A 27,153-nucleotide genomic window follows, 5' to 3' on the forward strand; every position below is an offset into this window, starting at 1 on the left:
AGGTTAAAAAATCCAAAAGAAACCCCAATATATAAAAAACAAGCACACAGTCGAATCATACACAGAAACTACATGGGCAAGGGGGAGATGTTTCAATTCCCACATGCCTGACGGCAGAGATGGGTTTTAAGGAGTTTCTGAAAGGCAAGGAGGGTGGGGGCAATCCTAATCTCTGGGGGGAGCTGGTTCCAGAGGGTCAGAGCCACCACAGAGAAGGCTCTTCCCCTGGGTCTCACCAGACGACATTGTTTAGTCGACGGGACCCGGAGAAGTCCCACTCTGTGGGACTTAACCGGTCGCTGGGATTCGTGTGGCAGAAGGGAAAGGGGGGGGGATTGGATCAAAGTTTCATCGTTCAACAGGAAGTCACACAAGCACATTGAATTCCATATTTAGATATGGGTGATGATTTATAAAATGAATAATAAGGGACAGTCCAATAGCATTTTAAAGAGTAGCTCATTTAATATGACATGAGATACTATACAATCCTTTCTCGGGCTATTTAGACAACAGATTGTGACATGTGTTAGAGGTTGCCTAATTTCAGTATGTTGGGAGAGGCTTGATGATTCACTGGAAGCTATAAATAACTCTTATTTAGGTAAGGAGATGGTCCAGATCCTCAGGAAGCTATTCTAAGCACCTTCTTAAGATGCTTTAATTAAACTCATCTGACCTGAGAAATTATAGGCCAGTGTTGAATAGCCCAGTCATAGCAACTGGGTCATGACATAGCAGCTATACATTTTCTCTCTGGTGAAGTGGATCATTCAAAACAATTTAAAACCATCCCAAGACTAGCTTGGGAAATTTAAATTGAAGCCATGAGATAATCTACAGTTCAATGTGGGTCAACATTATGTGGCTTTAATCTCCATATAGTTTTACATTTGTGTAAAAGAATGTTCTTCACATTGCAAAGGAAAATAACTCTACTTAAGAAGTTTATTCATTCCGTGACCAGGTTCTTAAGTAGAAAAGTTTGTAAGTAGAAGCAATTTTTCCCATAGGAATCAATGTAAAATCAAATAATGCATGCAAACCCATTAGGGAAGAATGAAAAGCTCGGAATTTGGGTGGGAGGAGGAGGAAGAAGAAGAGGAGGAGGGCAGTCACTGCCAAAGGAAGAAGGTGAGGTGAGGGGATAAAAAAATCCAAAACTTTAAGGATTAAAATAAAAGAGGGACTCTGCATGGCAAGGAGGAGCACGCACCTCCCATACACTGCATTAGAGAGAGGAACCCAGGTGGGCAAGAGGGTTGACCGAAAGATGGTTGCTGCTGCTGCTACCTGCTTCCTTCCCATGCTGAAGGGCTCCTCTCTCCTCTCGCTCACTTTGTAGCCGGCACCTTTCCTTTACTGTGGTGACTCCTCAGTTTGGCTGAAGTCAAGTTGATCCAGCTGGGGCAAAGTGCCCCCTTTTGCCTTTCCATGCCCAGATGCTCCGGGAGGCAACCTCACGCCGGGTATGTGGGAGGCAGCGCGAGGCAGTCACCACAGAAAAGTGGTTTATTCCCTCCCCAAGCGCCCAGAGAAAGAAAAACGCTTCGTTTGTTCTGGGCTGACAAAGCCTCCTTAAACGTCAACAAAAGGCTCCTCTGGCAGCCCAGAAAAGCCCAAGATGGCCAGGATTAAAGGGGGAATGGCAGGAAACTGACCGAGCCTTCATGCTGCTTTCAAATTTCCTGGGAAATTTTTCTGGCCTCACATTCTTAAGTAGAAAATGGTTCTTAAGAAGAGGCAAAAAAATCTTGAACACCCGGTTCTTATCAGAGAGAGAGAGAGAGAGAGATCTTTCAATCCTGGCCACACAGATGCTACAACTAGCTTGCCACCATACCACTAACTAACTCATCACAATTTAGTCTAATATTTTATGCAAACCCTGCATGGTTAGTGTGGTTCAGTGCATGATGGAAACACAATAAATTAATTTAGTTAAACCATGGTAAATGCATTGCATAGACCAGAGGTGGCCTGTTGCTGGAATGCCTAATTGCGCGCAGCCCCACAGCTCTGGAACACATGCAGGGAAACAAACAACCTCACCAAAATGTGCCTGCACGCGCATTCCTGTGTGCGATTTTGCTATCTGTACAGGTGCAAGAAGTGTAATTTCGCTCGATCCCACACCTGCGTTACAGAGCCACAGGACTGCATGCGATTAGGAGTTCCAACAGCAGCCCACCTCTGGCAAAGACACAGTTTTTGGACAGAGTTAAGTTTAGCCATTAAAGCAAGTGAACGAATAAGTGAGGGTTGGTTGGTTGGTTGGTTGGTTGGTTGGTTGGTTGGTTGGTTGGTTGGTTGGTTGGTTGGTTTGATTGGAGCCAGAAATAATCGCTTCATCAGAGCAATAAGAAATATGATAAACGTAACATTAATGATTCTATCCTTTTAGGTTGGCCAACATTTACTTCCTCCTCTTGGTGATCATCAACTGGTTCCCACAACTGGAAATTTTTCAAAGGGACATCACAATGATACCTTTAGTTGCTGTGCTTTTAGCTATAGCAGTTAAGGATGGCACTGAAGATTATAAGAAATACAAACTGGATCAGCAGATCAATTCTTCTAAAACAAAGGCATACAATAAGTAAGTCTTATAAATATGGCATTACATTATTACTCCTGATATCCCTAATCCATCCCCCATATTGATGTAAGCAATAAACTATCAGAATACAATTTGAGGCAGAGATAATTTTATGTTTATAATACCAGTAATGCTGCAATTCTCTTGGTGCATTCAATTTCCTGTTAAAAATTGTATCTCAAACATCAATTATGACAAATATCACAAAATTCAATCCTACTGTTATGCCACTGTTATTTGGATTTCGACATACGTACGATTTATTTCACATAAGCCATTGTGTAATATACCTGGTTTTAGCTTATTGCTTTCTACCAATTCAGCCACTGAATGTGCAAACCATGGTTTGTAACCATGGTGCTTTCTTTAATATCTCATAGTTAAAGCATGGTTTAGGGTGATGTGTGAAGCCATTGTATAGATATTCCTCTTTGCATCCCATAAAATATGAATCCACTCCTTTAGACATTGCTTTGAATACTTTTTGAGAGTGCATGCAGCTGGAGATAGAAGCATTAGGGGAATGGCATACAAATTATGGAAAACAGTGTACAGACAGGTTTTTCTGCATATAATTTCCATACAGAGAAATGTGATTGCTTGCAGTTGTTTTAAATTTCAGGTATTTAAAATTACAAATGCCATATAAACCATACGTATCTGAGATCCAAGTAAGAGGTCAATGAACTTCTATCTTCTATTTTATACTGTTCAGAAAGTTTTGGTGTCTTTGTATAGCATGGGCGGGGGGGATCCAGATAGACAACAAGGCAGGCACTAGGACCCAGGATCATTTTTTTTATGGCAGCAAAACTGGTTTGCACAAGGATGACACCTCTGTGTTTCAACAGGTGTTGACTAAAGCAAGGAAAAGCAGTTGGCTCAATTAAATTCAGCCTGACACTTCTCCCTGGAAGAAACCAACTGGAATAGTTTGTGTTTTAATTTTTTTAAGTGTAGCTTTAAAGGGGCAGGAAGATGTTGCGGAAATGTGCTCAGTAACATTCCTACGGGATATACATTGGTTCAGAAGACCGTGCTGCCAGAGCGTTGTCTCAGAGTCTGAGAGTGTGGAATCTGTGACGAGAAGGAAAGGGGAAAAGAATGGAGAAACTAAACGAGTTGTGCTGTCGAACTTGCCCTTTGAAGCCAAGTGGAAAGAAAATCCAAACAGACATTATGCAGGCAACAAAATCAAGACCACCCGATACACACTCTTGTCTTTCATCCCTAAAAATATTTTTGAACAGTTTCACCGCTTTGCCAACATATATTTTGTGGCCATCGTTGTTCTTAATTTTGTGCCAGTAGTCAATGTTTTTGAGCCAGGAATCTCTGTGTTGCCAGTCTGTGTTATAATGGCCATCACTGCTCTTAAAGATGCTTGGGAAGACTTCCGGAGATACAAACTGGACAAGGAGATCAATAGCATGGACTGCCTAGTATACAGCAGGTAAAAATCTTCTGGGATGCAGTTTGGGGAGGTTTCAGAAGCAACTTTAATGAGCCTTCAAATATTACCCAATATTATTTACTGCTAATTCTACTTTGGCTTAAAATAATATAGCTAAATCAACGAAAACAAATATTTTAGAATTGCAGAAGAGAGTGAAATTTTCTCTAGTAACCCGATCCAGATTGCTTTCTTCTCTTTCTTTCTCTGTTCCAAACTGTGTGATGTACCATAAAGATAAAGATGTAGTGTTCATTGCAAAGACAATAGCCAAGACTTAAGTTTATGGTTTTGGTAATTGCAGTTTTCAATACTTTCTAAATTATTCCCAACATGTTTCGTTTTTCTGTTTCTTTTTCACAGCTGTCATATACATAGCGAGCATTTTATATCGCTAGGCAGATTGCTAGTCAGAACCAGCGGTGGGTTGCTACTGGTACAGTGTGATTCTACAAACTGGTAGTGGTAGCGGGAGGCTTTGCCCATCCGCCCCGGATGCTTCTGCGCATGCACAGAAGCATCGCACGCAAAACAGTAGTGATGAGATTTACAACCCATTTATTTATTTATTTATTTGTTTGTTTGTTTGTTTGTTTGTTTGTTTGTTTGTTTATTTATTTATTTATTAAATGTGTATGCCGCCCCTCTCCATAGACTCGGGGCAGCTCACAACAGTAATAGAAAAACAATGTACTATACAAATCTAATAATTAAAATTAAAAACCCATAATTTAAAAAACATGCACACAACATACCATACATAAACAATATAGGCCTGGGGAAGTTATCTCAGTTCCCCCATGCCTGATGGCAGAGGTGGGTTTTAAGGAGTTTACCAAAGGCAAGGAGGGTGCGGGCAGTTCTAATCTCAGGGGGGAGCTGGTTCCAGAGAGTCGGGGCCGCCACAGAGAAGTCTCTTCCCCTGGGACCCACCAAACGACATTGTTTAGTCAACTATTCCATTGCTGGTCAGAACCTATAAATATTTAGGTAAAATCAGATCAGTGAGCAAATTACATTTTCTGTAATACTTTGAGTAATCCATCTCTTGGTTTTTGAAAAACTATATCCATGCTGCTATCATCATTTACTGAACTGTCAAGGTTTGATAATCACGTTTATTTTCTTACAAACACTGTAAAGGTAATATTTAACATATAATTACTGTTAGTATTTAGTTTATTATTATATTTATGTTCCTAATTTCTTGGCATAAAGGAGAGCTATTGAGGAAGTTAAAATTTTGCATGGAGACGCTGGCCCAGTTCAGATACCAGAACCAAACCACAAACCAACCACCAGAGATTTCCCTAAGGCCTCACAGTTTCCTTCTCCTCTTTCCTTCATCCTTCTGGTATTACAATTCCTGCTCTCCCTTCTTCCATCACCATACTTAGTCACCCACACAAAATAAGGCCAATGGTGAGTCACATAATAGTACTTTACATACATACCCGAATTGAAACCCAAAAGTTTGAACTGAGTTTCTTATGCTGCCTAACAGAAGCAACTGAGGATTTTTTTCCCCTCCAAGTTTGGTTGTAATTTACCTATTTTACCTGTAAACTATGAAGAATCAAGAAGAAAAGTTGGAATTGAATTTGTGTGAGTGAATCACTGAACTATATGAGGAACATTTCATTCTTAGCTATGGATCCTGAAGTCATGATATCTAAATTAGGTCCTTTTAGTGGCACAGATCCATATTATCATCCCTATTAGAGTTTTTAGGAATAGGAAAATAGAATTTTATTACTATCTGTACTTTATTCCTGACTTTCTAAACAATGGAGAAGTGTTCATCTGAATTTTGCCACATATCTATCTCATCTCTATCTTCACCTCTATACCCTGCTTTGAATTTAAATGAACTCACTAAATTCCAAATCTTTTCCTAGGCCTCCCAGTCTCTTTTGCATAAATATGCTACAGGATTCCCTTTTTGGCTAATAGGTCACTTTCTGATATATTTTAATAAGGATGGGAAAGCATTTCCATCGGGGGTGTTGCTCCCAGTTCTAAGAATCAGTAGCACCAGTAGCAGGAGGCTCCGCCCACCTGCCCGGGATGCATCAGCGCATGCACAATAGCGATGTGTGAATGAGCAAATCGGTAGTAATGGGTTTTAGAACCCACTACATCATTTCCATGGGCATTTACCATAGAAGCTTTATTTCTTTTTAAGGTTAGATTAGCCAAACTGTGGCCTGTCATGATGTCCAGCTAAGGGTGGTACATTCTTTGTTATTATTTGTCATCCAAACAACAAGTTGGCACCAGTATGGAACTTAATTTCAAATAAAAATCTAGGTCTAGGAAATGATAGTGTACAAGTGTATATTTGAATACCATGCTATTAGACAAGATCTCTGCTTCCTTGATACATAAGAGCAAAATGAATATTTTCTTCAGTGGCAACAAATTTTGATCATTCCCCTTATTCCGATTTGCCACAGGACTCTGACTTAAACTCAAAATTAGAGGAAGCTGAACTAGGAGATGGGAACTGCTTTCCTTAAGGCAAGTGATGAATTTTGGCTAGTTGGACAGGGACACTTAATTTACCTTCCAATGCCACTTTGAACTTTCCATACCTCCAGATGGTTGTCATTTGGAATTTTCCATACTGTTGTCCTTCAACATTTCTGAGGATATATGTGTTATGGGTGCATCAGAACATCGTAATTGCCTTCATGTATCAGAACACCTCGAATTTAGATTTTTTTCCCTTCAATTTCAGATGACAAAGGTGAACATTAAAACATTATTTTTCTTAAAAATTAATTATCTTGAAGAAAAACCTATGATAAAAAGTTCAATGTTTATAAAATGGATGAGATCCTTTATAATTATATTTGGCAGTACTCTTCTGTCACGTTTTCTATCAGGTCAGGTTTAAAGATATTGATAACATATTTAAACTGGGCTTTCTTGACTATTTTACATACATGTTCACATATCCTGGATTTGTTTGGAATATAAGAATTTTTCACACACTACAATATTATGAATTAGGATTCATAGAATGCCAGTTAGATTCATCTTACATATGATTTCTTATCTTGAAGTTCTTCTATAATCTTCTTAAGATCATTTCATCATTGCTTTTAGAAAAAGAAAATTTATTTTAGTTTTGTCCCTAGTCATTCTTCCTTATAAGCAAAAAAAAACCCTGGAGCCTAACATCACAGTGCCAAATGAGGAATTATTTTGTTTTATTATTTTATTTATTAATTGTTATGCTGCCCATTTCACTTATAGTTTCCCACTATTTATATCTAACACTGTGAAGTACTTGGGCTTATATTACGTAGTTTCAGCTAGTTACTAAACCAGAGCCTCTAATATCTTCATAGGCTGTTGTGAGATTTTTCTTAGAAAAGCTTGTTGATGTTCTAATACCATGTTTGTCTTCAGCTGATCTTGAAAGTTTACCTTGCAAAAGGCTAACCAAGGCTTCATCTTAAATGGAATGTATTTGCATAATGTTATTAATAAACATGCTGCAACACTGAAATAACTCCAGGCAATGAATTAATGGCGGTACAATATTTATCAGGGAGACAGGGTCTTACATCTTCTTGCCAAAACTTCAATTTACATGCAATTCCATTATTGGAAAAACTAGGTGCCTCTTCAATCACTGCCTGTGCCATACCTTTTGATTCCAATGCTTTGTATAATGCAGGTTTTCAAGAAAGGGTGTTCTCCCAATAGACAATGAATGTTTGAATGTACATATCTATAGAATATTTCTTCCACATCTTATCACATGATCAAACTGTTCCTGAAGATATCACACTCATTTTGGGCATTGTTTTTGCTCATTACATAGAAAAAGGGAATGCTAGCAATACCCTTGCAGTAGTTCTTCACAGTATTAGTACTGTTAGACTGGATTTAAATTATCTTCACAAATTCCTACCAGTCATCTGGAAGAAGGAGAAATGTTAGCATTGACAGGCAATCTTTTGCCACATTTCGTAAGCAAAGCAAGCAATATAAAGAAAATCAACCTAATACCCTGCTTCGCCCAAAATAAGACATCCCCTAATAATAAGCCCGATTGGGCTTTTGAGTGCAGTATACAGGTCCTCAATAAAAGGCAGGTTGGCAGCAATTGTTTTTTCTGCAGTTCTGATTATTCTCTGAAGTCTGTGTCGGTCTTGTTGGGTTACAGAACCAAACCAGACAGTTATAGAGGTGCAGATGACAGACTCAATGATTCCTCAGACTCAGTGAATCAGAAGTAGATCCAACCATCTCTCATAAATCAAGATTGGGAACAATCAAATTATGGATATAAAATAAATGGGATCCATTAACTTCAGTATGAGAACTACTCTAGGGGCAATCACCATTTTCATTTCCTATTAAACATTTAAAAGGAAAGGGAAGGATGTAATAGATCCAAATAAAGATTGAATGGTTTTTATTGAAATGGAGTTGATTTATATATGAATTGGGGCAGAAGCAGGTTTAATTAGGAATGAAAATGCTAAAATATATTAATTGTTGGAGATTGCATATAAAATAGGAATCCATACAGTTGCAAATTAAACCCCAGTGAATGGTGAATATAAAAGAACTGGAAACCCATCTTGGAGGAAATAATGAAGCCTTCTAAATGAATGTAATCTGGATGAAAACATTACTCTGTTAGGTGATATGAATAACTGGTAGGAATGAGAAAAGATGAGATGGTCATTAGACCAAAGAATAGTAAAGGAAAAGAATTGTATACAAATGATGGAGAATGAATTAAAATACTTTTCTGAGGTTAACGTCAAGGAGCAAACTTTGGCACAAAATCTGTGGGATACTACAAAGGCCTATATCATAGGGCTAACAATAGCTTATCTAGCAAAAGTAACAAAGAGAAGAACAACCAAGATATATTATATACAAAACTTAAAGAATTAGAGAACAACTTGCAGAAAGAGCCAAAAGATAGTAAGGCCAAGCAGGAATTAACTATAACCAAACACAAAATTAATCTGACAACCCAGGAGGAAATGGCACAACAAATATAGCATCTAAACAAAATTACTTTGAATTTGCAAACAAACCAGGAAGATGGCTGGCATACAAACTTAGAAAAGAGAGGGAAAAGAGAATTGACCAGTTACAAGATGAGAATGGGAAAGCACCTAACAGGTCTGAAGAAGAAAAAAGCCATTGTTCGGAGTTTTTTTACTGAATTATACAAGCAGAGAGAGACTGAAGAAGAAGAGATCAAAGACAACCTGGAAGAAAGGAACTTGCCAATTATGTCGGAGGAGAATAAGACCATGTTAAATAACAAAATAACAATAACAGAAATTAGAAATGTCATCAATGAACAAAAATAAAAAATAAAAATCCTGGGCCAGACTGAATACCCTCAGAGATTTACAAAAAACTTCAGGAGTGCCTAGAAATGACAATACTAGGTATAACAAGGTAGTGGAGGAGGAAAAAATACTGGAATCTTGGAAGGAGGTATATATAACACTAATATCAATAGACGATTCAGATAAACAATTAATTAAGAATTATAGACCAAAATTGTTATTAAATACCGACTATAAGATATTTGTAACAATTATTGCTGAAAGGTTTAAAAAAAGTCAACTAATTCATTTAGATCAGGATGGATTCTTGCCAAATAGACAGATAAGAAATAATACTAAAATCATATTAAACACCTTACACATAGAAAAACAACTAGCACTAATATTTAGTGATGCTCAAAAAGCATTTGAGAACTTGGACTGGCAATTTCTTATAATGTAATTGGAAAAGATGGAAGATTATCCAGATTAATCAAAACACAAAACAATCAGCAAAAATATTATTAAATAATGAACTAACAAAAAAAGTAAACTCTATTTCCACTATTATTTATACTAGCATTAGAAACATTGTTAAGATCAATAAGAAATAATCCAGAAATAAAAGGATTAAAAATAAGGAAGGATGAATATAAAGTGTAGTCCAGTGATGGTGAACCTTTTGCTCTGGTGGCTTCTGGTGGGCCCAGTAGGCTCATGTCGTCCCCCCCCCACGGCTCCAGAGGCTTATCTGAAGCCAGAGGAGGGTAAAAATGCCTTCCCCCATCCGCCCCAGAGCTCTCTGGAAGCCAGAAATGCCCTCCCAGAGTGTCTGTGAAAGCCAGAAATCTGCTGACCAGCACACACATACACATTGGAGCTGAACTAGAGCAACAGCTTGCGTGCCAGCAAATATGTCTCCGCGTGCCATCTGTGGCACCTGTGCCATAGGTTCGTCATCACTGATGTAGGCTTTTGCTGATATGGCATACTTTATGGAAGACCCATTGGAGACAGGAGCAATTTTAATCAGAGAGATAGAGAAATTTGGAAAGGTTGTGGGACTAAAGATAAATAAATAACAAAAATAATAACAACAAATTCAACAGAAAAACAAAATAAGAAATTGGAAAAAGCACTAGGTATCCAAACTGTAAAAAAATAAAAAGTAAAACATCTAGGCCTTTGATTAATGGCAAAATGTAACACGACAAAAGAAGATAACTATACTAAACTGATGTAGAAAATACACAATTGTAATTTTATTGGTCAAAATTACAATTATCATTAATGGGCAAAATAGCTGTAATCAAAATGAACACTCTACCCAAGATACTGTTTTTATTCCAGGTTGCTCCAATAAAATAAAGGAAAAACTTTTCCATGGAATTGAATAAAATGGTATCAAAATTTATATGGTCAAAAAAGGAGGCTTGGATCAAAACTAAATTATTACAGGACAATAGAAAGCGAGGTAAACTTGGACTTCATAATTGGGAAACTTATTATCAAGCTGCTGCGTTGGATTGGCTGTGGGACTGAATCACTCTTCTTTAAAAAAGGATTTTAACATTAGAAGGATTCAACGTCCAAATTGGCTGCCATGCCTTTATATGGGGCGAAGCACAAAACACCTGATTATTTTCAAAGACACTACATAAGAGGAGTTCTGTTAGAAATTTGGGTTAAAATCAAGAACAAAAATTACAGAAAAATTCCAAAATGGTTATCAACAGTACAAACAATCATTTACTCAAACTTATTAGATGAGAAAAAAATGGTAACATATAAACTACTCCTGGATGATCAAGAAAATCTCAAATCAATGGGAATAGAACTGGATTGATGGCATTATCTACAAGTTCAATCAGAGTACAAGAAAGATAGAACATAATTCAGATTTCAAAATCAGCAAGAACTAGATAAAATATTATTTGGCCCTGAAGAAAATATGATTTTGAAATTATATAATTTTGAATTACAATACAAATTGGAAGAAGAAGCGGTTAATGGGACAATGATTGCATGGGCACAAAATTTTGGATATTCAATTAATTTGGCAGAATGGGACAAAATTTGGGAGGTAAACTATAAATTGACTTTGGCGGTATCATATAAGGAAAATAATTTAAAGATGCTTTACCAATGGCATTTACCTCTGACACGATTGGCAAAAATGTTCCTGATGGTGTCTTCAAAATGTTGGAAATGTAAAAAGGAGCAAGGGACTCATTACTATCTCTGGTGAATGTGCCCTAAAGTTAAATTATACTAGAAGAAAATTAGAAACTGGTTGGAAGAAATCATACAACAGGTGATCGATTTGAAGCCAGAGCTGTTTTGCTGGGAATTTTTAGAGGAAAGATTTAAAAAGAGGATAGATATATAATACTCTGCAGCATAATTCCCTCTAAGCTGAGCAGTGAGCAATCGCTCACTTAAAAATCATCATCAACTCAGAATTTTCCAAACCTGCCCAGAAGCCGAGAGGGAAAGAGTGAGAGGGAAGGAGAGAGAGATGAAGAGAGGAAGAGAGAGAAACAGATAGAAAAAAGAGAGGAAGGAAAAGAAAAAGAAAAAGAATGGGAGTAAGGAAGAGAGAAAGAAAATCAAAATCTAGTTTGAAACTAGCTCAACTATTTAAGTGGCATTTTGATATTGATAGAGTTGCCCTATTATGAGCTCACTGTTATAGACACACAGTACAGGATTTTATTTTGAAATTCTCTGAGGCAAAACATGGTGGGTTTTTTATTTGTTTGTTTGTTTGTTTGTTTGTTTGTTTATTATTTTTGTGCCGCCCAGTCCCGAAGGGACTGCCGCTCAGACACTATACTTTTCCGCCCACCCCCCAAAAAAATTAGAGGGAACACTGCTCTGCAGCCAGGATTGTTTATTTGCAAAGCTGGAAAACTGATACCATCCCCACATCCTCAAGGATTGTCAGAAAAATTCTAGAATGTGCCAAAATGTGCAAACTAACAATGGAGATACATGATAAAAAAGATTTGGAATTCTATGAAGCATGGGACAAATGTTATAAGTTATAAAACAAAATAAAGAATTTCAAATTTGGTTTTAAATTTGGTTATAAATGAGGATTATCAATGAAGAAATTGTAAAGGTTTTTGTTTACTTTTCCAATGTAAGTAAATAGATACATATGTAATTAAAATGCAAGAAATAGACGTTGAAAACATATAAGGAGATTCAACCCATTAAATATAGAATTGTATAAGCAATAGTGATAGTCAAAACAAAAATAGCAATATTGGAAAGTGTAAATATTTATGAAAACATTACGAAAAAGCTGTAAACGTGATTAGTTGTTACTATGTTTGTGTTTGCCGTAAGTGTTTTTGAATGTCTTTTTTATATATTGTTTCTAATAAAGATTTTAAGAATAGCTGGTAGGAATGAGAATGCAAATAACATGGCTGAGCCTTTCAGAAACCCAAGAAAGAATGAGAGGATCTATGGTTACTTTCATTTAAAAAATGCCTGTTTTAAGTATAAAATGATTCATACATATGCATGTCAAAAGAATAAATTTAAATCTAAAATCATGACTGATTTGATCATTTCCAAAGAAAGACTGAGAGAATGAATAAAGTATGTGAAGACAATGAAGCCTTTAAGACCTGCTATCCTGAGTCATTGTGGTTCGAAGAATGGAGCTTCCCTGAGAGGGATGAGCAAAACATACTAGGAGTGTATGCCAATGTATTCTCTAGGTAGAGTCAACCAATTAAAACAAGCAAGCATTGCTACCAGACAGCAGTAACATTTACTGGAACTGGATGGTCATTTGAATGACAACAGCAAAGACAATGTCATAATTTATTTTTTAAAACTGGATTGATAACAAGATAAGGTGAAGATGATATAGTGTTGGATGCTGTCCTTCATTTAACTAGGAATCCTATTGCTGGTGGATCAATGCCGAAAAAAGAAAATCCAAAGCTGGAAAAACAGAATTCGGTGAAAAACTAGAAACATGGGTTATATGAAGGTGGAGGGGGAAAAGAGAAAGAACCAAAAAAATATAGTGGTACAAGAAGAGGCTGTATGAGTTCTGTTGAAAAAAACATTAGTAACTAAATGGAATAAATGGCCCACCGATGTAAAGAAAAAGATATGGGAGTCATTTGAAAAAGAGTGAAAAATAATCTATTACACATTATTATGGAATTATGGTAGTTGGATGGATGAAAAGAAAATCTGTTATGGAAAATTAACATGAAAAAAGCCTATGGATAAGGAAAAATCCACATAAGGGAATGATAGCTGCCCTGAGTCCTCCGGGATTGGGCAGCATAGAAGTCAAATAAATAAATAGAAACTAAACATAAATATTATATAATACATATAGAGAAAAGACTGAAGTGGGCTACTATAACAAATCTAAAGAACTAACGTGGGAACCCTCTTCAGTGTTGTCAATAACTTAAGAGTGCTAGATGATGTTTTGACTGCATTTGTGAAAAAGCTATTTAATTTTATACACTGTCATCCGACAGCTTAAGGCAACCCAAAACATTTTTTCCAATAACTCAAATGTTTTTTTAAAAAAACATATTTATTAGCAGTAATCTGCTCTAAAATGTTACTACCCTGTTGACCTAAGGAAAAAGATATACCTGAAATTTTAGCCCAATTTTACCATTATATGACAGCATAGATTAACTATGCATTTTTTGTAGATTTGTCCTTCTCCTTAACAACTACTTCATAACTTTTATTGATCTACTTGAACTTAAAAATATGAACTTAAGGGAATTTCCCTGAGTAGAGATATCAATGATTTAATATCAACTTTCAAAGCATCTGGTTGCTTGTGGAAGTTGATATGATTCACTTTCTATATTTATCTCATCAAGGGCAGTAGGAAAAGCAAGTAGGATGCTTGGCTGCATAGCTAGAGGTATAACAAGCAGGAAGAGGGAGATTGTGATCCCCTTATATAGAGCACTGGTGAGACCACATTTGGAATACTGTGTTCAGTTCTTGAGACCTCACCTACAAAAAGATATTGACAAAATTGAACGGGTCCAAAGACGGGCTACAAGAATGGTGGAAGGTCTTAAGCATAAAACGTATCAGGAAAGACTTCATGAACTCAATCTGTATAGTCTGGAGGACAGAAGGAAAAGGGGGGACACGATCGAAACATTTAAATATGTTAAAGGGTTAAATAAGGTCCAGGAGGGAAGTGTTTTTAATAGGAAAGTGAACACAAGAACAAGGGGGCACAATCTGAAGTTAGTTGGGGGAAAGATCAAAAGCAACGTGAGAAAATATTATTTTACTGAAAGAGTAGTAGATCCTTGGAACAAACTTCCAGCAGACATGGTTGGTAAATCCACAGTAACTGAATTTAAACATGCCTGGGATAAACATAGATCCATTGTAAGATAAAATACAGGAAATAGTATAAGGGCAGACTAGATGGACCATGAGGTCTTTTTCTGCCGTCAGTCTTCTATGTTTCTATGTTTCTAATTGTTTTTTAAATATATTTTAAGATTCTTTTTCCATTCAGAGTCACTTCTTGAGATAGATGGCTATACAAATTGGATGGATGGATGGATGGATGGATGGATGGATGGATGGATGGATGGATGGATGGATGGATGGATGGATGGATGGATGGATGGATGGATCTGCTTTCCCCATAAATCCACTTGCATTAGAAATGCCTTTAAACAAAATGCTCTCGGGTTCCCTAAAGAAAAGAGGTGCTCTGTACATTGATAGGGTAGTCGCAGATTGTTAACTGATGGTGCATCTTCTCCTAACAGGAGCCAAAACACCTTCATTGAGAAGTGCTGGAAAGATGTTCAAGTGGGGGACTTTGTGCAGCTGCAGTGCAATGAGGTCATTCCTGCTGATGTACTGCTGCTCTATTCCTCTGATCAGAACAGGATCTGTTATTTGGAGACAGCAAATCTTGATGGTGAGACCAACCTTAAACAAAGACAAGTTGTGAAAGGCTTCTCTCATCAGGTAAGCAACTTTCCTCTCTCTCTCTTTTGGTAGAAGAGAACAATACGGTCACCACCTCCTTTAGTGAAGGAAAGGTGCAATTGTCCCAGGCTTCAGATATGGAGACATTTTCAGTATGTTTCAGAATTTGAAACCATTGATAATTTTCAGTCAGGAGTAGAAAATTAAATAATTAAATATAACCCTCCCACTCCCTTCTTTTTCCTCTCCATTTTAAGTGTCTCATGGAATAGTTTTTCTAAGCCGCTGGTTTTTAAAACTGATAAGATAAGCAAGATAAGAGCATAAGACTAAACAGGGAATAATTTATATCTGCCTTTCTTTCCAAAATGCATGAAAATGGGACCATTTCAGGTGGAGGTTTCAAGGATCCTCAAGACTAGTCTATCAAACACAGTATGAAGGTCTTTTGAGACAGCCTCAGGTTCTTATTCCAAGTTATAAATATTAGTGCAAGAGAGGAGAAAAGTAATCTTTATAACATATCAGCTGTTGAAATGTTACATTAATCTTATATAAAAGCTGGGTTTTGAAACGTAGGTTTCGAAGTTTTATCAACACAGGAAGGGACATGCTCTACTCCAGACTTGCACAGAAACTCCCAAACAGTCAGCACTTTTGTGTAGACTGTCAGATGCTTGACAAGGCTATAGTTGGGCAGGGGTGGAGTGAAAAAAACAGCTGATTTATTGTGCTCCAAAATGATGAGCCAGCTTGCAGCTGCACTGTCAAATGGCCACGCAACTTGTGTAGATCGATCGATTGGTTATATCCGTGTACACAGCCTGGGAATGAGGTTCTAAGTTTACCTCTAACTAAGACACAGTCATTAGTTTCAGTTTTAATGGTCCAGAGATATATTTTGAAGGGAATGTTGTGACCAGCAGTTTAAAAAATCCAGTAGGCAAGCCGTGACTTTTTACCAATATGTATTTCCTTACACCTTCATTCACTTTTCTTCAGAATCTTTTTTTAAGAACTATTTTATTTATAATAGTAAGAGAGAGACTAAGATATAAACATTGTGAAAGAAAAGAAAAATTAGAAAAAATAAAGAAAAAAGTAAAGTAAGAAAAAAGAAATATAGAAAGAAGTGATTTCCAACCTTATCACATAGAAATAAACTTAGTGACACTTCACCTCTATATATAGGCATATATGGTATTGTGCTTTTATTCAAATGCATTGAAAGGACTTAGATGAACTAAATCCAATTTAAAATCACTTACTTCACAAGAAAAGTAAAGCTTCATCCACCCACTGGAAATGTTAATATACATGTGCATTTTGGGGGATGGAAAATTCAGTGGGATATGAAAAATTGATAATAAATGTTAATCTTATTTCAAATTTAGGCCTGATTGGCCAGAAATAATAGGTGTTTTACTATCCCTGTTTCCACATTAATATTTTTTCAGAAGCAGTATAATGAATATTTTCTTGTATTCATTTTATATATAAATCCATTTGTGATTTTTTTTTTAATTTTGGAAGAATTATATTATTTAAATTATAGAGTGATTTCTCAAACACATTAATGACAGGTCCTGGTTAAACACAAAAAAATAAAGTCAGCATCATCTAGACCAGTGTTTCCCAACCTTGGCCACTTGAAGATATCTGGACTTCAACTCTCAGAATTCCCCAGCCAGCACTTATTTATTATTTAGATTTGTATGCCGCCCCTCTCCCTTGCTGGCTGGGGAATTCTGGGAGTTGAAGTCCAAATATCTTCAAGTAGCCAAGGTTGGGAAACACTGATTTAGACCAGGAGTGTCAAACTCAAGGCCCATGGGCTGGATCTAGGGTACTTAGGTCTAACCCACGGGGCTGCCCTGGAAACAGCAAAGGACCAGGCCATAGTGCCTCTGTCAGCAAAAACAGACCTCAGGGGGATCATGTGTGCCTCCCCCAGCTCCATTTTCACTGGCAGAGCACTGCAAGAAGCCCCTGAAGGCACCCCTGACACAAGTGATTTTGAACTGGCCATGCTTACCTGGCCCCGTGAATTCAAGCACATCCCTTAATGAAATCGAGTTTGACACCCCTGATCTAGATATCAAACTTAAAGTATTTTTAAATGTTTCTTTTTTCAGTGCTACAGATTTAACCTTTTCTAGCCTACCTGTGTTGTATCATCCCTGTTATACTGCATTCCAGATGTGATGGATTTCAGCCTTTGACATTATGGACACCGTAGTCCAATAAATCTAGATTGCACCAACTTGGTTTAGGTTGGATTAATTTATTGGCTTCACTCAGCTACTGTTATTTTACAATAAGTACTTGAATGGGGTCACATTTTAGATTCATTCGTGCCACATTAATCTGCAGTTTTCACTTCTAACCATTGAAGAAATGTTAGGACAGCTCTTACAAACCAGCTAAAAAAATATCAAATTGCTACTACAAATCACTAATTTTGTTTTGTTTGTTTCTTTACAGAATATGGAATTTGAGCCAGAATTATTCCAAAATGTCATTGTTTGTGAAAAACCTAACAACGATCTCAATAGATTTACAGGCTACATGTAAGTTGCTGCAGTTTTTATTTTTACCATTCAATCACTATTATCAGAGCCAGAAAAGGAGGAAATAATAAAATATGTATGTTCACAGCACATTTTATTATTTTTCATTACTGTAGTTTGTAAAGGATGCTATAACAACATTGTGTTATGTTGTTATCAGTATTGGGTTCCTACCTGGATGGGTGGGGGATGGTGTTCCGGTAGTGAAAATGAAGCTGCACGCACAGTTCCGGGTGACTGGCAGGCAGGCGGGAACACCCAAGCAAGATTTTGCTTCTGTACATTTGCAGGGAGCAAATTCTTAAGAGGGACACACACACACTTGCAAGATTTTGGCAATTTTTGGCATACACTGAAGCAAAAAAATCCCCACCAAAATCTTGCAAATGTGCACATCGCCTTGTGACATTTTACTCACTGCACATGCGCAGAAGCAAAATCTCAATCATGTATGCACGCACGTCCGCCGGAGATGCAGAGTGACACGCAGAGCACACCAGTAGTAGCAGGAGCTGGCAACCCTTCACTGGTATATTATGCTGTCCTGTGCTTGTTGTTATGCTATGCTATGCTATGCTATGCTATGCTATGCTGTGCTATGCTGTGCTATGTTGTGCTATGCTACTATGCTTTGCTATGTTATGATACGATACGATACGATACGATAGATATGATACGATATATATGATACGATACAATACGATACGATACGATACGATAAGACCAGAATACATCCGGGTCCGCCTTCTGCCGCACGAATCCCAGCGACTGGTTAGGTCCCACAGAGTCGGCCTTCTCCAGGTCCTGTCAACTAAACAATGTCGTCTGGCGGGCCCAGGGGAAGAGCCTTCTCTGTGGCGGCCCCAACTCTCTGGAACCAGCTCCCCCCTGAGATTAGAACTGCCCCCACCCTCCTTGCCTTTCGTAAACTCCTTAAAACCCACCTCTGCCGTCAGACATGGGGGAATTGAGACATCTCCCCGGGGCCTATACAATTCATGTATGGTATGTTTGTGTGTATGTTTGGTTTTAAATAAAGGTTTTTAATTATTTTAAACATTAGATTTGTTATATGCTGTTTACTACTGTTGTTAGCCGCCCCGAGTCTACGGAGAGAGGCGGCATACAAAACTAATAAATAAATAATAAATAAATATGATATGATATGATACGATACGATACGATACAATACAATACAATACAATACGAAACGATACGATACAATACAATACGATACAATACGATACGTTATATGACATGATATGATATGATATGATATGATGATATATGATATGATATGATATGCTACGCTTGCTGTTATGCTATGCTATGCTAGTTGCTATGTTATGCTATACTATGCTATGCTAGTTGTTATGCTATGCTATGCTATGCTTGTTGTTATGTTATATTATATTATGTTATGTTATGTTATGTTGTGTTGTGTTGTGTTATTCTATTATGCTATTATGCTATTATGCTATTATGCTATTATGCTATTATGCTATTATTATTATTATTATTATTATTATTATTATTATTATTATTATGTCAGTACAACACAGCAAACGAGATCACTATGCTGGATTTCGTATTTCATCACCAGTCGGGCGCTTCCCAAGCACCTAGGACTGCGTGATGTAGCGGCGAATTATGTTTGCCAATCCCAGTAAAGCAGCCTTTTGCAATTGACAGATGGAGATTTTGTCAATTCCAATGATTTTCAAATGTCCGCTGAGATCCTTTGGTACTGCGCCCAGCGTGCCAAGTACCACTGGGACCACTTTCACTGGCTTATGCCAGAGTCGTTGCAGCTCGATTTTTTGATCTTCATATTTCACTAATTTCTCTAGCTGCTTCTGCTCAATTCTGCTGTCTCCTGGGATTGCGATGTCAATGATACATACTTTCTTTTTCTCCATGATCACAATGTCTGGTGTGTTATGCTTCAGAATTCGGTCAGTCTGAAGTCGGAAGTCCCACAGTAGTTTTGCTTGATTATTATTATTATTATTATTATTATTATTATTATTATTATTATTATTATTAATTAGATTTGTATGCCACCCCTCTCCAGAGACTCGGAGCGGCTCACAACAACAAAACAGTACAAATCCAATGGTTAAAACAATTTAAAACCCTTAATATAAAAAACAATCATAAATCTCATACAAACCATACGTAAAGCAGAAACGGCCCAGGGGAATCAATTTCCCCATGCCTGGCGACAGAGGTGGGTTTTAAGGAGTTTCTGAAAAGGCAAGGAGGGTGGGGGCAATCCTAATCTCCAGGGGAGTTGATTCCAGAGCTTCGGGGCCACCACAGAGAAGGCTCTTCCCCTGGGTCCCACCAGATGACATTGTTTTGTCGACGGGTCCTGGAGAAGGCCAACTCTGTGGGACCTAACTGGTCGCTGGGATTCGTGCGGCAGAAGGCAGTCCCGGAGATATTCTGGTCCGATGCCATGAAGGGCTTTATAGGTCATAACCAACACATAACCAACACAGCTATGCTATGCTATGCTATGCTATGCTATGCTATGCTCTGTTGTTATGTTATTTTATGTTACGTTACGTTACGACTGTATTCTACTCAAAATGTTTTGAGATATTGTGAACAATTTATATAACTATTATTGTACTCCTTCCAAGTATGCAAATAGTCCAGAAATAAATATATTCAGCAATATTTTGCTGTATTCATTCTTCTTCAGTGAGGATTAAGACTGAATAGACTGTTAGTATTGTTGGTGTGCTTTTGCAGAGAACTTTGTGTTTGGCTTTAGCACTTTGGGAATAAAAATTATTTTATCTTCTACCAAAGTATCCTTATAAAGTGGGAGTGTTATTGTTCATTGGTAAGTATGGAATTTGATAGATTTGTGTGATTATTATAGGACGAGGACCTGAAATCTTCAGAAAGAATTTGAATGAGCGCAGGAGCTCTGCAGTGCATGCTATGTCAGAATTAGGGATTCAGAGATTGCACTAGAAGACTATTTTGTGACTTCTTTTCAAACAGATGCACTAAATAAACAAGTCAATCGCGTTTCTAAAAGTTCTGCTTTCTTCAGCTTAAAGTCCTCTTAGGTCCTCTTTTAGGTTTTCCCAAAATGCAAATATGGGGGACAATTAATGAAATATTTGCCCCAACCATTTCCATTCTCAATCTCCTTTAAAATGAGAAATATCTGAAGAGCTGTAACCATATTAATCTTCCATAGATTCAGGAGTCTATCACTTTCATTCCAAAGGATGCAGTCCTTTTTATCTGTGCCACTCTGGCTGTTTCCTGATAGCAATATCAGGAAAGAGAAGTGAGGCTTGGGTATTCAACCTTGTCTGTTCATTATGTTTACAATGGGTGAATTACTAAAGAAGGCCCATGAACTTTCCAAAAATATTTTCACCAATCAAGCTAATCCATGCAACTCCCAACTTGATACATAAACAAATGGGAAATGTATCAACAAATTATTCCACAGCATACTGAATGTTTTTATATTCTAAAAGTGAACTAATACAGCCTTCTTCTATAGTGCCCCATCTAAGCACTGCAAATTATCCAAAACATATTCTTGTTGCTAGCTATCTGTAGTTAATTATTCTGACTCATGAAAAGCCATTGGGTTTATACAGTCCATGTGATATGAAACTAGTATTACCAAGCCAAGAATATTTAAATATGCAAATAAACATCAATTCCCAGCAATTCTAAATGTAAATCAACACTGCTGGATGTGTCTCGTGATTGCTGTTCCTAGAAACTGTCTTATGGCATGCCAGTATCAGAATCATCTGAAGATGGGCTGTAATTATTTTGTTTCTATGTATCTTCATTTTTATTGTAGCCAAGTATTTTAAAATTGGGAGATTCCAAGCCTCATTGAATGTTATTATTGATGAGGGCTTTGTTTAGGTCTCAGGCTGATCCTTTATCTGTTTCATTTTAGTGGAAAATTACAGCTGAGATTTCCTAAATCATAAGCATATATTCAATGCATAGAACTGTAAATCTCATTACTCATTCCCTAACCTTTCCCATAATTATTTTGCAAGTACGTACAGATAGCAGTTAACAGAAAGACTGGCATATGTGGAGAGGGGCGGCATACAAATCTAAATAATAAATAAATATGAGATGAAGCAACCTGTAGTTTGCACAAACTCTCCCAAACTGTCATTTGTAGCATCCAAATTCAATGGTTAAACATTGGTAGAGATGTTTTTTACCAATTTCTGATGTAGTGTAAAAGAAATAAGGTACAGTACCTCTAGATACGAGCTGCTCCACATGCAAGTATTCCAAGTTACGAGCCACGACGCGAGCGAAATTTCTGGAAGGGAAGGGAAAGGGAAAGGGAAAGAAAAGAAAAGAAAAGAAAAGAAAAGAAAAGAAAAGATCTCCCACAGAGAAATCAGACCAACCCACTTGTATGACATCATAACCTTCTCCTCTGTGAAATAATAGCAAAATGGCATTCCTTTTTCCTGCTAAAACCTCATTTACTCCAATCCTGAATACAGTGGTACCTCGACATATGAGTTTAATTCGTTCCAGACCCGAGCTCGTAAGTCAATCAACTCGCATCTCGAACGAATGCCTTTAGACTTTGTTTTTCGCGCCGAGATAACCGGAAGCAAGGAGATTCTTGCGCCACCTAGCGGAAGCTCAGCTCGTATCCCGAATTAGAGCTCGGGTGTCGAACAGAAATTTCACTTAAGTCGTGGCTTGTAACTTGGAATACTTGCATGTGGAGCAGCTCATATCTAGAGGTACCAATGTATTAATAAACTTGAAATATCTAGCAAAGTCAATTTTCCTGAGTGTCAGGGTTCTGATAGTTTCAACAGGTGATATTTATCAGAAATGTGGTGGTGTTCTGTGTGACCCACCAAAGTCTTTCTCTCGCCTTGGCTTCTACTGCAAGGAAAGAGAATTTGTGATAAACATTCCATTCAGAATCCTCCAAAAGTAAGCTTGAAAGATGGGTCCTAGAAAAATAACTGAAGTGTCTGAGGCTTTTTTTCAGACCAAAGACAGATGGTTGCTTAAAAAACAGCCTTTGAGCATTAAGTATGAAGAATCCAATCAAGTGCCTGTGAGCATTTCGCCATGTACATAGATTTATCTGCAGTGGCAAGGACATCCTTTCTTAAATGCTGCTGGCAAATATACCCAATGTATTGAATTTCCACTGCTGACACTTTAGTACAACAGAAGGTAGGAAGAGCCTCCAAGATCTTTGAACACTTACATTAAAAGAATGTATTGTGTGAAATTAAAAAATGTGTTATGTCAAAACATTACAGGGTGATCTGTGGAAGCCTAGGGCACAAGACATCAGAGAAATCATCTTTTCTGTAATGTAAATTCTCAGCTTTTTAATACCGGTTTGAAACCTCAGCATGGTAGTGATTCCCTGCAGTACTTCATACCATCAGTGAGCCTCAAACCATAATCACCCATGGTCACGACATTGGTAGTGTATTATTGAGCACTGAGAGAACAAGAAAAAAGATATGAAGAAAACAACACACATCTTTCTTCTTTGCAGGGAACAGCCTGATTGCACACGAATTGGACTTGACAATGAAAGCCTTCTTCTTCGTGGTTGCATAATAAGGAATACAGAGGTTGCGATAGGAATTGTTATCTACGCAGGTAATTACTGGATTTGTTTTTCATACAGCTATAGATTGATACTAGGGTCACAAAAAGTTCTTTCCCCCAGCACTTTTTGCGCAATGTGGGGAAAAAATTGCCTCTGACATTTCTCTGTAAAATGCAGAATTGAGGAATCTACCCCTACTCTTTTTTTTTAACAACAGCTCCCACTCTTCATTACTTTGGATAGTTTTTAATCTGAGTAATAACTTTAGAGAACTTTAAAACGTCCTGTGTTACCATTCATAGTTTACTCTGAGAAATATATTCTTACTTAATGCATCACTTTGGTTAATTATATCTTGCCTTTTGAAGGGCCGCCTTATGGTTTGAGAGAAGAAGAAATGCTGCCTTATACAGCACATACAAGAAACCAACTTGTGGCCTTTGATGGCATTCTACACAAGGAGGATTGTGCTGTTTTTGTAAACTACCTTAGGAATGCTTATTGAAGATCGGTATAAAAGCAGCACTTAACCAAGATGCGTAAAATGAAAAGGGGGAAAAGGTTATGGAGCGTTTCATCAGTGACTGAATATAGGTGAATGGTTATACTACACAGAGAGAAGGCTACATTGTCAAGAATGATTTTTTAAATAATGGGTTCTGGAACTCTTCAACTTCTTAGAGTGGGAAAAGGGAAGGTTGCAATCTTAACCAATCTGAAAACCTGTCTTCACCTTGCATTGGGAATATAAAATCACCATCCCAAGTCTTCAAGAACTGCCTGAAATCCATTCCAATTTGCTTTTGAACAACTTGGCTTCTGACTGAGATGTCAGCATGCACTTTTTTCAGTTTGCATAAAAACGTTGCAGTTGCTGTGCTAATAACAGTAAAACAACCACTCAGGAAAGAGACATTTGGAACTTATTTCCATCCTTATCCTGTCACTATAAATGCTGTAGCAGCTCTTGACTCCCTTGCTGTTCTGCTCGGGTCAATATGACCCAAAATGAAATTTGAGGCTGTAGATTATTTGTCATGCTGATCTGAAACTTGTGAATAATTGACTGTTCCTCATTTGAGGGATTCTGACTATGAGTGTGGGGGTTTTTTACGTTTTGTTTCCTTTTTGCTACATGCTGATAGTTACATTTCATTACACCTGAAACAGTACAGATGTATAGCAAATGCAAACAGAACAGCAAGGTTAAGAACACAGACATAAAACTAGCAGTACCTCTTTGAGAATACTTTTATTTTCCTAGTAAATTGCTTTTCGAAATTTCAGCCAGAGGTGTTACCACAATACCAATTGCTCATGAGCAAGGAAAAGTGGAAATCTCACATCACAATGATAATACTGGTTTTGTTTTCATATTGTATTTATTAGAAATGTGTAAGGCCACCCAACTCTACAATAACCCTGAGCAGATTACAGTAAAAACCATAGAAATACCATTAAAAACCCAAGTGCCAGAATAAAAATAACCATTAAATAGCATTTAGCAATAGCAATGGCACTTATATACTGCTCCATAGTGTTTTGCAGTGCTCTGTGAACAGTTTACAAAGTCAGTATATTGCCCCCAACAATTTAGGTCCTCATTTTACCGAACCTGAGAGGATGGGAAAATGAGTCAACCTTGAACTGATCTGAATTAAACTCCTGACTGTCAGCAGAATCACCCTACAATACTCTATTCTAACTACTGCACCACCAAGGCTCCAAATAATATTCAAATATATAGGACTCAGCACCTACACACTCTAACCCAAATCTTGGGGAAAGAGCTCAAATGGGGAAAACGGCATCAGGGATGGTGCTCCAGATGGCAGGAGTTGCAACAGAAAAGGCATGCCTCTTAGATCCCATCATGTGGAGCTGCTTAATGCATGGGACTTTGAGCATGCTGAATATGCCTAGTTGTGCAGGCCAGTCAAAAACCACAAAAAATATATGGTCCTTTAAATAATCAGGACCTATGTAATGAAATTCCTTGGTTACAACTTCTCCTGAAATGGGAACCATTAGATTCCAATTTACTCTGTGTTTCTTTCTGGCCTGCTGTTTTGTTGGTACTTCAGATTCACTTTGGGAAGAACTAAGCAGCATTAAAATTATTCACTGCTGGATCTAACTTATTGGACTTTCTTTATGTTCACCCAGAACACGCACTAGTAGATTCTCATTAAGTCACTCTGGCAGCTGTGAAACAGTCAAATTTACTTAGAAATCAGTCGGCCATCTAATTAGGTTTTAAGGCATTAAAGTACTCTGCATTTTTTGCCTCCAGTTGATATTCATTGTGAATAAGGACGTCACTAACCACCAGCCTTTCCATTTACAAATAATCCCCAACAGACGTTAAAATTAATCTATGATTTCTCCACATTGTTCTCTTTATCAGTAATCTTAAGCACTTTCAGTATGATGTTGCCTGTACAACTGTAGTTTTTCAGTTAGCCACAGCTAAGCACAAAGATTGCTGGTCATGTATTCATCTTTTTTTAAAAACTAGCCAGTTCCTAGATGCATTGTCCCCAAAATTCCATTAGGTTGCCATACCTACATAGAAAGAGGAACAATGGCATTCTTAGTATTCTTTACACACACACACATAGATGCTGGCACACTGCTCACGCACTTGTTCGCCTATATTTTTGTACATCCGCTGACTGTATTGCAAGATATTTTTCCCAATTGCCTGCTTATTAAAGCTGTTGCAAGGAAAGGCTGACTATTGAAACTATTAATGCAGAGAAGCTTCAAATAGCTCCTCTTCACATGGAATCACATCACCATGGTACAGCCTGTGAATCATTGTAAATCTTGCAAAAGTGGCATTTTTGCATAATGCGTGAAGTATATTATCCCAGCAAGGCAAGGCAACAAACCCCTATGAGAACCACATGCAAACAAAATTGGACTTGAATGCTTTTCTCCTTGCTAGACTAAATAAAGTGCTAGCAAGGAATCGAAAGCTTGGGGACATGGAAACCAAAGGGGAAACACATGCCAACAAACACAGAATGATTTGCTGCAAAACAAATCTCATGTGTCTCTGAAACAAGGGACAAAAACTGCAAATGGGACAAGGAATACAGGTCTGCGGATAAGCCCCCGAGCTGGTTTGCAAAAAGCATTGAACAGTGGATTCAGCCCAAAAGGCAGAAAAAAATAGAATCTAGAAGCATCCCACATCCCTACACTCTTTTAAGACAGTAAAATAAAACATTGTTGCCTTCATGGAAGTGAGATGGAGCATATAATGGGGTCTCAATATTCCAGAGCTTTCACAAAATAAAATGGGCAACAATAAATAGTTACAACAACCGTCATCAGTCCTATTTCCATTCCTGTAATAGTCCCTTAATTAACCCAGATATCAGATATATTTCTCTGGCTATCACACTTGAGGGAGTTCTATAAGAACTCTCATTTCAGGAAGTCAGATCCGTTGACCATAACATCTATTGTCTCCGGATTGGGTTCAGAGACAGAATTTATGAATTGATTTGTGGATCAAATCAAAAATCCATTAAACTAATTGCTCTGATTTCCATTGGAGCCAGCCAGATGGTGCTGGGAAAGTCACAAGCAGGACATGATGGAGCAGCAATTGCCAATTTCTATTAAGCCAA

At 37.5% G+C, this 27,153-nt stretch overlaps 1 protein-coding gene across 1 annotated transcript in view; it reads left to right on the forward strand.

Moving 5' to 3' along the window:
* Positions 1-27,153, forward strand: part of ATP10B (ATPase phospholipid transporting 10B (putative)) — a 120,994-nt gene that overhangs the window by 35,066 nt on the left and 58,775 nt on the right. Inside the window, 4 exon segments of the mRNA XM_070739482.1 lie at positions 2,405-2,599; positions 15,166-15,370; positions 17,816-17,901; positions 23,456-23,562. Of these exon segments, the coding sequence (XP_070595583.1) occupies positions 2,405-2,599; positions 15,166-15,370; positions 17,816-17,901; positions 23,456-23,562 (593 nt within the window).

Source organism: Erythrolamprus reginae, chromosome 2 (genome assembly GCF_031021105.1).
Source record: "Erythrolamprus reginae isolate rEryReg1 chromosome 2, rEryReg1.hap1, whole genome shotgun sequence".
NCBI lineage: Eukaryota > Metazoa > Chordata > Lepidosauria > Squamata > Dipsadidae > Erythrolamprus > Erythrolamprus reginae.